A 14,498-nucleotide genomic window follows, 5' to 3' on the forward strand; every position below is an offset into this window, starting at 1 on the left:
TCAGTCTGGAGGAGGCTTCTGGGCACAATGCACATATCAGGTTTGGACATATTTCTATTGCTGGCTTGTGTGGCTGTTCAGAGCTACTAGTTCTTCCCCCTTCATGGCATCATGGCAGTGTGGTGTCTGAACATAAATTCATCCTTCCTTTTTCTCCTGCATAGGATCACTATGACTGGGGCTTGCGTGCCATCAAGTCAGTGCTGGTTGTTGCTGGTTCCCTTAAGAGAGATGACCCAGGGCGACCTGAAGACCAGGTTCTGATGCGTTCTCTTCGTGACTTCAACATCCCCAAGATAGTGACTGATGACGTGCCCGTGTTTATGGGGCTGATTGGGGACCTCTTCCCTGCACTGGATGTGCCTCGGAAGCGTGACTTGAATTTTGAGTCGTTTGTGAGGCAGGCTGTGTTGGACCTCCGGCTGCAGGCTGAGGACAACTTTGTGCTCAAAGTAAGACCAAATAATCAGCTGTGCCTACATCGCCATCAAATTGTGGTTTTCCTCAACCATTTTTGCCTTTGCAGAGGTGGCTCTGTGCAGAATTCCCCTTTCGGTCTGACCTTGGTGGAGGAGACAGTTTGTTACGCTGGTTCTGACGCAGTTGTGCAGAAAGCCAGCACTGACTCAGTCCCTGAGTTTACAAGGGGCCAAACCTTGTTGCTTGATGAAAGCATGACCCCTAGAGAGCAGAGCTTTGTCAGCCAACAGCTATAAGGTATAAATCAAAAAATCATGGAAGGGCATGGGCTGTAAGGAACCTTGAGGATCTTGTAGTCCCATTCCTATGCTGTGTGCAGGCTGCCCCTCAGGCTGCCCAAGGCCCGTCCATGTCCTTGAGCACCTCCAGGGATGGGGCACCCACAGCTCTCTGGGCAGCAGTGCTGGGGCCTCACCATCCTCTGAGAATAGAATTTCTTCCTGATGACTGACCGAAATCTCTCCTCTGTTATTCAAAGCCGTTCCCTCTTGTCCTACCACTATTCGACTGTGTAGAAAGTCATTCTCTGTCCTGTTTACAAGCTTACTTTAAGTACTGAAGGACCACTGCCTGGTGTCTTCTGTTCTCCAGGCTGAACAAACCCAGCTCCCTCAATCTTTCTTCATAAGAGATGGTTGGAGCCCTCTGGTGATCTTTGTATCTCTCCTCTGGGCATGCTACAATAGCTCCACATATTTCTTGTGCTGAAGAGCATCAGTCCCAAGACTGGCTCCTGGGAGACATTACTCATCACCAACCTACACTTAGACAGACCTGCTGACCACAACCCTCAGGCTGTGACCATCCAACCAATTTCTTACCCACTGAATAGTTCAAATCGTTCAAATCTGTGTCTCTCCTCCAATTTACAGATAAGAATGTGGTGTGGCATCATAGATAAGGCCTTGCAGAAGTCCAGGTAGATGACATCAGTTGCTCTTCTTTGTCTACTGATGCAATCACTCAATCATAGGAGGCCACCATTGGTCAGGCAAAATGGTGCTGGTGATTTATTTGCAGTCTGAGGTTCTCAACTATCATGATCAGAGTGGCTAGATCAAACTGGAGCCAAACCCATTTGCGTATCTTGGTCACATCCTTCTAAAGAAAAGGCACAGCAGAAGCTGCTTTGTAAGTCTGTACTTCAGTATGGCATCATTGTCTGAAATTTGGGCATGCTTTTTTTAGGTGGTGCAGCTGGAGGAGCTGCTGACAGTACGGCACTCTGTCTTTGTGGTGGGAAATGCAGGCACGGGCAAGTCGCAGGTAATGAGGTCTCTGAACAGGACTTACCAGATCATGAAGCGACGGCCTGTCTGGACAGACCTCAACCCCAAAGCAGTCACCAACGATGAGCTTTTTGGCATCATAAACCCAGCGACAAGAGAATGGAAGGACGGTATGTGTATTTTCTCCCTGAATGGGTGGATAAAGAAGGGTTTTAATTTTTTTTTTACGAACTTCTTGAGCAACCTAGCAGGACTCCTTGTATGCAGGTCGCAAAGCCTGGCGTTTGTCTGCTGCTCGCACCCATGTGAGAGTTTGTGGTTGAAAGGATTTGTAGGATGTTTCAGCTATTTGGTCGTCAGATGGGAAGTGTAACATGAGCCTGCTTTATGCTATTGCCCTGAGAGTGTCACGTCCCTTAAGACCAGCAGTTACCAGTTCCTAAATGGGACAGATAAGCTGGAGTGAGCTGGGCCAGTGACAAAAGAGATGTGTGCTGGGGCCCCTCAGCGTGTGCCAGCCCTGAGTTTCTACTGCTGGTAGAACACACACGCCAGCCCTGGAAGTGATGCTTTTCCACCACAGTATTTTCCACCAAGTTGCTTCCTGATCTCTGCAGTACACCAGGACTTGCCAGACTGTCAGTCATCATCACTCCCAAGGAAAATAAGCCATGTGCTTAAAACTGGCTGAAGGGTCACAGGCAAATCTTGGTTGTTTAATGCAGGAATGCAGTTTTGATTTACATTTGCAGCTGGTCTGGGAGAAAGGCATTGCCATCAATCATCCTCGGCCAGAATCTCATCAGAGATAAGGAGACAAACTGTCACCCACCTCTCCCTGCCACGGACCCCTCCCGATGCCCCGCTTAGCTCCAATGTCAGGGCTCATTTCATTTAATTGTAATTAGGGACCCTAAATGGAAAGTGAGGGAGGGAAGTGCGGGACGCAGGCAGAGCTGTGCAGGAGGCTGCAGCAGCAGACGGAGGGCTGCAGGTGGCATGAAGTAGCAGCACAGGATGTGGTAAAGGCATGCACTCTTTCTTGCCTGGCCTGCAACATTTCAAGGGAGCATAGGTGATTCTGCCCTGAGATTTAAAGGCAAACGCTTTTTGTGTTGGCCATTCCTGAAAGTTCTGTTTCTTTTGGCCAAATAGCAGCAAGGAGATTTTTCCCACAGTCCAACAGGAGGTGATGCTGTCATCTCATCACTGTTCATTATTGAGAGCTGAAAAGGCTGTACCTGTTAGATGGTGGAAGGTCCCACGAGGGAGCCCTAAAAGTGTGCTTTATAAAATCAAGCTCCTCTTTTAAGCCTCTTGACAGCTCTGTGGTGTGGATGCACAAGGTTATGAGAGAGGCACTTTTCTCTCTGCTGCTGTCACAGAGCATATGAGGAGAGCATTGATGCTTTGAGACAGTCGATATTTTGGATACTAATGATCTTGGAGCAAATTCAGGGGCAGTTTGCGTGGCACGTGTTCAACATGTGAGGGTCTGCATAGAGGCAGAGCCAGTGGAATCCCCCTTTGTGACTTAATCTCAGAATGAGATACCCAAATCAGGTGAACTCTTCTGCATTTGCTGTGTGCAGGCTTAATTTTCAGTCATGTAATGCCACTATCCATTCCTGGTGTGGGTCACAGAGAAGTAGCTCCTCTTGGAGGAAAGAAGTGTGTTTGTTAACAATTCATCAGGAGAGACGCTTTGTTTTTCTTTCATGTTTGCCTGATGTTTCTTCATGGAGACCAGCATCTCCCTCAGTGTTTCCATGTGTGGAACAGAGCTGTGGTTTTGTGGAGTTTCCGTTTGCTCTACAGTACTGCTGCTCTGTTCCCAGCCTCCTTGCTCTTCTTAACATTCATTATTTACTCCCCTCGAGACACTGCATCCTCTCTGTCTCCTTGATTTTACTGACATTTTGTTCTGTCATTCAATGCTATCCCCTGCTTGTTCTCCCCTCAATCTCACTAAAGCCATGACCCAGCGTTTAATGCATCTTGATTTCCCTGAAATATTTTGAGCCACAAAAAAAAAAGAAACATAAGAAATTCCAAGGCAGATTCAAATGGTTTTCCCTTCATTGTGTAACTCATGCTTTCTTTTGCCTCTCAGCATCTCCTTTTTGCTTTTCATACCCCTTATTCTCAGTGGGAATGAAGCTCATGTGTAGGTCTGCAGTCATCTTCAAGTGATGCTGACTGATAACATAATGATTCCTTCAAAGCAGACTAGACCCATATTGTGATACAGAAGTATTTATTACTTAAAACATGTACAGGTGCACGGTGCTCTGAATGCTTAAGATGAAAGCATTAATTATGATAATTTTTAGCAAGATGCTAGAGAAAATAGAGCAGGTGGCAGATTTGTTCATCAGGATATTCATGTCATCTTCCCAGGGCTGTTTTCATCAATCATGAGAGAGCTGGCCAACATCACACACGATGGCCCCAAGTGGATGGTACTAGATGGAGATATTGATCCGATGTGGATTGAGTCTCTTAATACAGTGATGGATGATAATAAGGTAATTAAAATAAATTAAAGCAGCAGACATTGCTTGAACTGCATGGTGTGGCTCAGCATGGGAGAAATGCATACACAGAAGTAACACCTCCTTGAATAATGCAGTTATGATAGGACTTTTTTTCAGCTTTACCAAACAGTGTTGCATTAAGAAAATGATACGTGAGGATAATAGCATGCTTTCATGGGAATTTCTCTTTCTTGGGAAACTGGAATCATGAGTAACCACGATGTCCTGACAATAACTGCAGACCCTTTAAAGGTAGAGAATAGGGCATAATTATGCACCTTTTCTCTCACCCCAAGGGAGTACTGTTGATTCTGAGTTGTGGAAGAGAGGGATTGTTCCTCTGTTAGAAATCAGTTGCTGTGCTTGGAGGAGCCGATATGACAGCAACCAAGCTTTGAGTGCAAAGTACTCAGTGCTTGTCAGTCCTGTTCCTGGGGATGCATTAACCCCAGAATTGTGCTGCTGCTCTGTCTGTGTGCCATATGCAGGTGCTGACCCTGGCAAGCAATGAGAGAATCCCCCTGAACCCAACCATGCGACTGCTGTTTGAGATCAGCCACTTGCGCACAGCCACCCCAGCGACCGTGTCCAGAGCAGGTGAGTCCTGGCCTGACCTCACCCTGGGGTGTTGCAGGGGCAAGCTGGGATCCATTGCCATTCACCAGACTTCTGTTGGATTCCACTGGAAGTTCCCAACTTGGGATCACGCTTGTCTTTGATGGGCAGAACGTATCCCTGAAGCACGTGGGCAAACTGAGGATCCTAAACCCAAATCCGTGCGTCTCGGAGATGTAACCATAGCTCTCTGATGCTGCTAGATGATGACAGCAGCAGCAGTGCTGAGTGCTGCAGCTGTGCAGGGCCCTGTATGGACAATCCATATTCCAGATTGCCTCTGATCTTCAGGAAAAGTGCATGAAGCAAGAGAGGAGGGAGCGAAGGTGTCTTCTACTTTCATATTCAGGGGAGTGAGGCCCAGAGCAATAACATGACTCAAGCAGGACCACGTTCTGACTTTGAGTCAATCAAGAGATGTCATCATGTTGTCTAGGTTGTGTCCCTTCACTGTTAGTGTTTCTTCTCTGCATTTTGTTCTGCAGAAGGGTTGTGAAGTGAATTCACTGAAGAGTGGACATTTCTAGGGGTATATGCAGAATCATAGCACTGGGTTGGAAGGGACCTTTAAAGCCCATCCAGTCCCACCCTGTATCATGGGCTGGCTGCTCCCCCAGCTCAGGCTGCCCAGCGCCCATCCATGGCCTAGGGCACCTCCAGGGATGGGGCACCCACAGCTCTCTGGGCAGCAGTGCCAGGGCCTCACCACCCTTGGGGAGGCAAACTTCCTCACATCTGACCTGAATCTCCCCTCTTTTAGATCTAAATAATTCCCCCTTGCTGTATCACCACATTTTCTGACACAGAGTCCCTCTCCAGCTTTTCTATGTGTCCCTTAAGTATACCGGAAGGCTACAGTGGGGTTTCCCCAAAGCATTCTCTTCTCCAGAATGAGTTCCCTCAACATTTCTTCATAGCAGAGGTGCTCCAGCCCTCTGAGCATCTTCATGGCCCTTCTCTGGACCCACTTCAACAGCTCCTTATCTTTCCTGTGCTGGAGACCCCAGGTCTGGACACAGTGCTCCAGGTTGGGCCTTGTGAGGGCAGAGCAGAGTGGTTCAGTCCTCTCCCTGCCCAGGGTACTGCTGGCCTTCTGGGCTGCAAAAGCTCACTGCTGGCTCATGTTAAGATTTTCATCCACCAGATGTCAAACTTCTGTTAAGCCTTCGTGGTGATGGCACCCCCACGAGGCCCCATGCCTGGCTGTGTTGGTGTTGAGGAGCCCACCTGGCACACCCTGCCCAGAGCTGCACAGGCTCCTCAGCCCTTTCTGCCTGCTTTTGCCTGCCTTGTCTCTGTGATGAGGGATGGTTACAGTGGTGGGAATGCAGGGCAGAGCAGCAGAGCAGTGCCTGTGCTGTGGTTGCCCTCCATGATGGGGCATCCAGGTGTAGCTGGTTGTGTGAAAGTCGCTGAGCAGTTCTGCTGAAGGCCAAGAGTGGTCACTGCTGTGTCCTCAGTGTTATTTTTTTTTCCTCACCCTAAAGGGATCCTGTACATCAACTCAGCAGATCTGGGCTGGAATCCTCCAGTGAGCAGCTGGATTGACAAGCGAGAGATCCAGTCAGAAAGAGCCAACCTGACCATTCTGTTTGACAAGTACCTGCCACCTTGCCTGGACACCCTGAGGACAAGGTACCATCTGCAGTGACTGCTTCCCCAAGGGCAGGAGGACATGCTCTGCTCCCATGCTGGCTGTGCTGTGCTGGGGCTGTGAGATGTGGTAGCAGAGGGGAGAAGTTTCCTCCTTCCCCTTAAGAGCTTCGAGCATCACTGGCTTAACCACAGAGAAGCAGTGAAACAATCTAACACTCCTGCCCTCCTTTATTGGCAGATCTTGTTTTAATCTGATTGTGTCCGTACTTCTTGTGCCAGTTCTGCGTCCCTTGGAAAGTAAATGCAGGACGTCCTAAAGAGAAAGTCTTCTCAAACTCCAAAAGCATCAGGCTGGACCTGCGTCCACCCTAGAAGTTGTTTTTCAGTAGAGCAGATTTTAGACCACTGCTGAAGAAGAGTTTTCAGTCTGTAATGCGGGTGGTAGAGAGATCAGATCTCCTTTCTCCTTCTTCCATCTTTTTTCCCGTGTTAGTGAGAGAAAGTAGGATTGCTCTTGAGGCAGTTTTATCTTGAATTTCTTTTCCCAATGCACTTGAACAAAATGAAATTAGTCTGCAGTCATCCAGCCTGGATGTATTTCACAGTTGGCCAACTGCCCAATGCATATGAACTTGCACTTTTGGAAGGGCCCTGATCCTTCTTGGGTTGAGTTAGTTCCCAGGTGGGGCCCACAGAGAAGTCCTGTGGTTCTTGATCAATCATTAAGGGAAAAAGAGCACTCTTAATCTTCACGTAATGAGAATTGGCCAAAGCAGAGTCCCAGCAAATCTGAGTTAGGAAGCTTCTCACATCCTCTGCTTGCTTCCATTTTCCAACAAATGACCAAACGAAAGAACACACCAAAAAAGTCAGGCTGCAGTTGAGCATTAGTGTTAATTGATCAAAATAAGGACTTATCAGAAGGGTCCGAATTAATGAAGACAGCGGCCTTTGGAAATTAGACTTGGGCAGGAGGTAGAAGGGAGCTGCTCCCCATGAAATGAAGCTGACGGTGGCTGCTAGCAGCAAAGTCCAGTGGACATTTCCCACTCTGCTGAACATTGCTGTGTCAGAGTGTGAAATCCATAGGATCAGCTGCAGACAGCCCTGAGCTGAGTATTTTGGTAGCTTGCTTAATTCAGAAATTGTAGCACCAACCTTTCAAATAGCTATAATTACTTTATGGAGGACTTCAGTTCTGCTACAATATTAGTTTGGAATTCTGTAAGTGTAGCTTAAATGAATGTAAAATGGCAAGATGAAAGGGTTTATTTTATTACTCCTCTATTTGACCGCTTTTGAACTCCCTGTGTTCGCAGGAAATCATTGCCTTTAGCAAGACTTGCATTTTACTTCTTTCAAGAGGATCAAAGTTTTAAAATGCTTGAAACTTCCGATTACTGTTATTAGTTGTGTATGTGCCAGCACCAGCAGGTCTGGGGAGGAGAATGGGGGTTTTCTTTATCCCTGTACTCGTGAATAAGACAAGCACTGAAAAAAAGTAAAATGCTAATATTCTGAAAAAAGAATTTCTAGGCTTATCTTCCTGTGTTGTGAGCGATTGTAGTGCTGGACCCAATTACATTTCCCATGCTTTCAATTTCCATCCCTCAGGTTTAAGAAGATTATTCCCATTCCTGAGCAGAGCGTGGTTCAGATGTTGTGTTACCTTCTTGAGTGCCTCCTGACGGAGGAGAACACACCTCCCGACTGCCCCAAGGAGCTGTATGAACTTTACTTTGTCTTTGCTGCTGTCTGGGCCTTTGGTGGATCAATGTTTCAAGACCAGGTAATGAGAAGCCGCTGCTTCATCAGTCTTCTATGCATGTCTCTCTTTTTTTTTTTCCCTTAATACTTTCCAACATGTAGTTCTCTATCAGTAATGCTGGCTCCTGGGGCTTGCATGTGGATGATAACGAATTAGAAATGTGAATACAACAAATCTGTTTGCAAATGACCTCCACAGTACCAGAAAGAGGAGGGTGTAGGGGTCAAGCAATGAAAGGATGTTTGTTCATGCAGGCGTGTTTTAATGGGGAGAAACACAAAGTTAATTTATAGAGACCTGTGGATAGGCTTAATGAGATGAAATTAAGTGTGGTTTATTAGGGGATGCATCAGCTGAGCAGCCTTTCAGCCATCAGATTGCATGGGTAGACACTGTACTCTGTGACACAAACCAGCCGGTCCTTTGGCACCACTGGCTTTTGTTAAAAAGAGGTGTGTGTCAGCAGTTGGTAGTCCTCAATTTCTGATAAAATCTTGTCAGAAAGAGAAGTGCTCAGGAGGGCATGATGTGCCCCAGGGATTATGGGTGTCCTCTTAGGTGGAAGTAGTGGCTGTGCTCTCTCCCCAAGGTTTTGTTTGCTGGAGGAGGGCTGTCAGACAGGATCAAAAACGTGGTGCCCTTTGGGTGCTTAAGTCTTCAGTCCAGCCAGAACTGTTACGTGGCTGCTCAAAATCTGCAATAACTGTAAATGAAATGTGAAAAGAGGGTCCCTCTTTAGAGTCTGTGGGTCTCTTAGTGTCTGGCCAAGGCTTTTGCAACTGCTGTTGGACATCTCGACTCCCTTGCCCCTGCACTAGTGCAGAGGAGCAGCCACACAGCTGCTTGGCCAGCTACTGGGGTGGGTGGCGGTGGAAGCTCCCTCTGGGCAGGCAGCTGGTTCCCTGGAGTGAGCTGCTGGCCACAGTCAAGCTTTTGGACCCTAGACTAGTGCTTGAGGGCACAACCTAGAGATGAGGGTTTTCTTGGGAAGGAGAGTTTATCAGGCCGTGTATCACCGCCTCTGACAGTCCCAGTATGTTCCTGTCTGAGAGGCAGAGGAAGGCAGGGCGCTCCTCCCTATGCTGCTTCCCACAGCGCATCTATCCTATAGATTAATTGCAGCTGTCTGCCTCCATTTCCATCAGTTTGCATTAGATGAGGTGGGTGTGACTCCTCACATGATGGTAGTATTGTAAGACTGAGTTTTCTCAAGGTCATCATGTGATAGTGCATAATTTAAACTCCCTCTTCAGACCCTGGTACTCAAAGTAGAGCTGGAACACAGTGGCTTTGGTGGGAGCTTTGGTGTGGGAACACAGTGGGACCTGCAAGTTCTTCTCTGGAGTTGCCCTGGGGAAGCAGAGGATAAAGAGACATTTCTCTCCCCCCTGGCCCCTTGTTCTGCCCCATTTCCCAGCTACAAGGCTCAGCTCAGAACAGTGTGTCTTACCACGGGCCAGAAACACCTGCTGGACTGCTCACGTTTGCTTCATAGCAAGGAGCTTTGGGAAGTAATGGGCAACTAAAGCCAGACTTGGTGCTTACCAAGAGCCCTCGTGTCTCCTGGTGCTGTGTGAGCTGGATGAGAATGGCTTTTGTGGTCCTTGTGGAAGCCTTAACCCCTCAATTTCAATGTGAAGCACTGTGTTTGCTCTAGCAGTGCAGACTGCTGTGTAACCACAGGAGCTCACAGCTTCTTCGGCAAGCTGGCTAGAACGCAGCTGCTTGGCCAATGGGTGCCATGTCCCCCACCCCACAGCTCTGCTCCTGCACCTCTGGCACTGTTGCAGCCATTTCTGCACTGCCAGGGCCTGGTGGGCTCCCAGAGCCTGGTGAGGGCTGCAGGAGGATGCACGCAGCGGCCCTGTGGGATGCCACCCAGCGTGGGGCTGCTTCTGATGCTCTGTAAATGTCAGCGCAGAGAGCGAGGGTACGGCGGTCCAAGCGTGGGGAAGCCTGATGAAAAATGATCCAATATAAAATCTGTTTATTGCTTTCCATTGAAGGGGCCCTTTGCGTTGACCTTTTGCTACTGAAATGTCAGGAGCAAAGAGTCGGGAAGGCTTCTTGCCGCTCTGCATGTGGTGGTGGGTAGCGGGGCCCTGTACAAAACCAGATGATAAATTGGCCATTTCAAGGCTCTGAGATCAGTGGCAATCCATGCAGGGTTGTTATTAAGGAAGCAGTTCAAGCTGGAGGCCGTCCTGGCAGTGAGGCTGGGGCTGGAATCCATGCAGCTGCAGGCATCTTGGGCTGCCGGAGTGATGGCGCGAGAGGGCTTCCAGCACTGCTGTGTGTCCCTGCTGCTGAAGGCTGCTCTGCTGCTGGCACTGGGCGGTTGTGACAATGGGAGAATGGAGAATTACAGTTATTCCCCTTCTCTGAATAGCACGAGGATGCAAAATCAGGAATACGGATAAGCTGGTTTTAGGATTCTCTAGGCTTTTTGATGAGTGATGGCTCAGGGAGCTTCACAGAGGATGTTTGGTGGCAATTCAAGCCCTGATGGAGACTTACCAGCATGGAGGCAATGTTCTCACAGTTGCAGTTTCTGGCCTGGGAAGGCATGTGGCATAGCCATGTGGGGAGAGTGCCATAGATGTCCCAGGAAGACGCTGTACTGTTAAAGCTGGATGAATTCTGCATCCAGTGTTTCACAGACATCTTTTTAACAGCATCTTTCCCTCCCTCCCTGCAACTCCTCCCTGGGGCAGGGAGCTGAAATACCCCCGATCTGCCTGGTGTCATACAGGAGATCCTTGTCAGAGGAGAAAGATGAGCACATTTTGCAAGTCCTGGACCAGCACTGAAATGAGCTCTTGTAAAATTCAAAATGCTTGAAAATCTCCATGCTTGGAAGGACATAACGAAGAACAACAAGAAAGCAGAGCTGAGGGCACGCGGTTCCTTCTGCTGCCTTGGTATATTGGCACAGTCCTGTTGCTCCAGAACGCCGTGGTTTAAAAGAAGCCAGAAGACAACGACTGATATTAATAGAGTGCTGTGATTTATGAGGAAAAGCTTTAGTATGCATGCTTTGACTAACCACGGCCACCGGTATAGACGGATGTTGTGTCCTTGTCTGTTGGAAGAAGCAGGCACCACAAATCAATCAAGTGGTCTGTTTAGTCACAGGCACGTATTGCTCTTTTTCAGATTGATCCATCTATCTGTTGTGAGAGTGATCAACACAGAGGATGAATTATTTAGATGAGTAAATAGGAGCGATGAGAAGAAACGGTGGAAATGAAAAATTAGGCTTAACAATAGGAAAAAAAATAAGACCATTATACAGTGGAATGTGTTTTAAGCACCAATCCTGCTCTGGTGGGCTGAGGCTGATAACGTTCTCCAGCACTGATGAATTCCTACAGATCAGCATATCTTCTTCCCTTTTTGTCTCACAGCTTGTGGACTACAGAGTGGAGTTCAGCAAGTGGTGGGTGGCAGAATTCAAGACTATCAAGTTTCCCTCTCAGGGAACGGTCTTTGACTTTTACATCGATCCAGAAACAAAGAAGTTTGAGCCTTGGTCTAAACTGATCCCCCAGTTTGAATTTGATCCAGAAGTGCCATTACAGGTTTGTGTGCCTTGTGTGGATTGGTTGTGCATTTGGTGACTGTGAGCAGGCTTTGGGATGATGCACCATTAAACATCAAGCTCTTCTCAATAAGAATGCATTTCTGCGTGAGCTACCACTAAATCATCCAGTTTTCATTACAGTGCTTGGACTGTGCAGATCACCTTCCCTTGGCCTTTCACATACAACCTATGTGCAGAGAGGTGGGTTTGGTGGCAGCTCGCCAAGAGCAGGGAGAAGGCGTTGGGATGAAGCCCCCGCGACACCACGTTGTTGTTCTGCCTCAAAACAGAGGTGTTTTTGTGAGCTAGGCGAGAAATGTCTGCAGATAGAGAGCTGCATTTGCCAGCTACACTTTCCTCTCCTTTTGGAAGTGCTGCTGTGAGCAGATGACTTGAAAAAGTTGTTACCGTTTTAGCAGTGTGTGTGTTTGTGGGGAGATCCAGATGCTGCTGCCAGCATCCAGCTGTCAGGGTTTCATCTGCACAGTTAGTTTAATTTTAATGGCTGGCAGCTGTGTATCATTCCCCTTCCAGGTGTGGTCTGCAAACTGGAGTCTCCTCATCCGTTCCCACCTCTCCCAGGTTTTCTGCTCCCCAGAGCGTGGCTGTAGGTTGTCAGTGATGGGAATTGCTCACCTTCTCGTTCCCCCCTGCCCTCAGGCTTGCCTCGTGCCCACAACTGAGACGGTCCGGCTGCGGTACTTCATGGATCGGCTCCTGGAGCGCCAGCGCCCAGTGATGCTGGTGGGCAGTGCAGGCACTGGGAAGTCTGTGCTGGTGGGGGACAAACTCTCCTCTCTGGACACAGATGCATACGTGGTGAAGAAGGTCCCGTTCAACTACTACACCACCTCTGCCATGCTGCAAGGTGAGGCAGCAGCCGAGCTGCGGGACTTTTGTGGCTGCATCAACAGAGGGCTGGCAGCAGGCAGATGGCCTTTTATATGGGCAGATGGTGAAAAGACTAGGGGTAATGGCTTTAAACTAGAAGGGGGTGGGGTTAGGTCAGATGTAAGGAGGGAATTCTTTACTCGGAGGGCAGTGAGGCCCTGGCACTGCTGCCCAGAGGTGCACAAGGCCAGGGCTACCTGCTGCTGGTGTTTTCCTCTGCATCCCACTGCAACCCAGCCTGCCCCCATGGAACAGGTCTGCCCCCATGGAATAGGTCTGCTCCCATGGGATAAGTCTGCCCCCAGCCTGCATGGGGGCTCGGAGCCTTGGGGATCAAGGCAAGGTCAGTTTGCTGTGTGGTTTCTTCAGAAACAAAGAGAAAGATGGGGATTCTTGCAGGGGGATTTTGGAAATGCTTTTTTACTTTGAGTTGCCCAAAAGACAGAGAAAGTTACTTTTGTGTGTTTTTATTAACCCAGAATGGAACAGCCCAGCTTGCTTTGAATTGAAGAGTGCTTGAGGGTCACCATGAAGCAAAGCACTTCCTTTATATTGCTCCTCTAAACCCTTTTGTGATCCATGTAGCCTGAAGTGCTTTTGCTCCTCTGGCCCTGTATGAGAGCACCATTCCTGAAGCATCCCTGAGACCTTGTCAGGAGCGTGGTGATGGCAGAGGGCTCCCTCTCCTCCTGCCTGGTCCCATTTTTCCTTTCTGGGCTCTCTCTGGGATGCCATGGAGTCATTGGATGGGCTGAGCTACTGTGAGCAGTGCTGCCATTTGTACACCCTGTCAGTGTCCCTGTTTCCTGCAGCCATCAGCTGTGGTCTGAGATGGGGACGTTCCTCCTCTGTGGAGGGGAACAAGTCATCTTGCTCGGGGATGAAGGCATGGCTGCATGCCTTGTGTTGGGAAGCATGATTTATGCTGCTCGGCAGGCTTCCCGGCTGCTCATTTTTTAGAGTTAATTTGTCCCTTTCGGTGCAGTTTGTCAGTTGGCTGCTTTTTTCTCCAGCAGGCACCTCTGAAATTTGTAAAACATGGATACAAAGCAGTTTTGTTGTTGGTTTTTTTGGTTGTTTTTTTTTTTTTAGATCTCCTTAAGAAAAGATAAGACCCTAACCTTCAAGTCAGCAATTTCTTAAGCTAAGTGCCTCTCCCACCCCCATCAGCAGGCAGCATATAGAGCAGGGATGCCTGCAAAGTCCCATCTGCAGAGATTGTTTCTTCCAGGTTCCAGCTCAAGTATCTAGCATCACAGAGGTAGAGATGTGGGCCCTTCCTGTTACTGTGGGATGTGGCTTCAAGGTAAAAAGCATCTTTCACCAGTACGTCACTTGATCCCCAGTAGTTGTGTTTCAGTGTGATGGATCTCCTGGATACTTGTGTAATCTCAAAAAAGGCTGATTTTATATGTTCATTAAGGGCTAATTAAATTTAAATTAAATGCTTATTTGAAACACTTAATTTAACTTGCTACAAGACATCTCAAATCTTTTACTGAAAGGGGAAGATGCTCCACTGAGGCAAGATTCATCATTTTTCTCAGCTCAGTTCATTCCTTTGTGCAGCAACTGTCTGCAACCAGAAATGGGCTGAATTTTGAGGAGTGGGAAAGAAAAGCTGTCTGAAGTGCACCAGAGCAGTGCAAACCAAGCCAGAACAAATGGTGCTTTAAAGCATATGTAACTCATAGCTTGAAAAAAAAACAAAAACAAAAACAAAAAACAGAACATAAATCTCCCTTAATAACTTCTGCACATGGTAATGATTGGATTAAATGTACATTTTAAACAAGGAG

General features: G+C 48.0%; 1 protein-coding gene across 1 annotated transcript in view; it reads left to right on the plus strand.

Annotated features, from left to right (window-relative positions):
• Nucleotides 1-14,498, plus strand: part of DNAH9 (dynein axonemal heavy chain 9) — a 191,448-nt gene that overhangs the window by 48,167 nt on the left and 128,783 nt on the right. Inside the window, exons 31-38 of the mRNA XM_042833278.1 lie at nt 165-452; nt 1,669-1,879; nt 4,110-4,237; nt 4,735-4,843; nt 6,349-6,496; nt 8,072-8,246; nt 11,633-11,806; nt 12,469-12,676. Coding sequence (XP_042689212.1) covers nt 165-452; nt 1,669-1,879; nt 4,110-4,237; nt 4,735-4,843; nt 6,349-6,496; nt 8,072-8,246; nt 11,633-11,806; nt 12,469-12,676 — 1,441 coding nt within the window. The remainder of the gene's footprint in view (nt 1-164; nt 453-1,668; nt 1,880-4,109; nt 4,238-4,734; nt 4,844-6,348; nt 6,497-8,071; nt 8,247-11,632; nt 11,807-12,468; nt 12,677-14,498) is intronic.

The sequence above is a fragment of the Centrocercus urophasianus genome, unplaced genomic scaffold (assembly GCF_019232065.1).
Source record: "Centrocercus urophasianus isolate 14NV4802_14NV808 unplaced genomic scaffold, USGS_Curo_1.0 seq_41, whole genome shotgun sequence".
Classification (NCBI taxonomy): domain Eukaryota; kingdom Metazoa; phylum Chordata; class Aves; order Galliformes; family Phasianidae; genus Centrocercus; species Centrocercus urophasianus.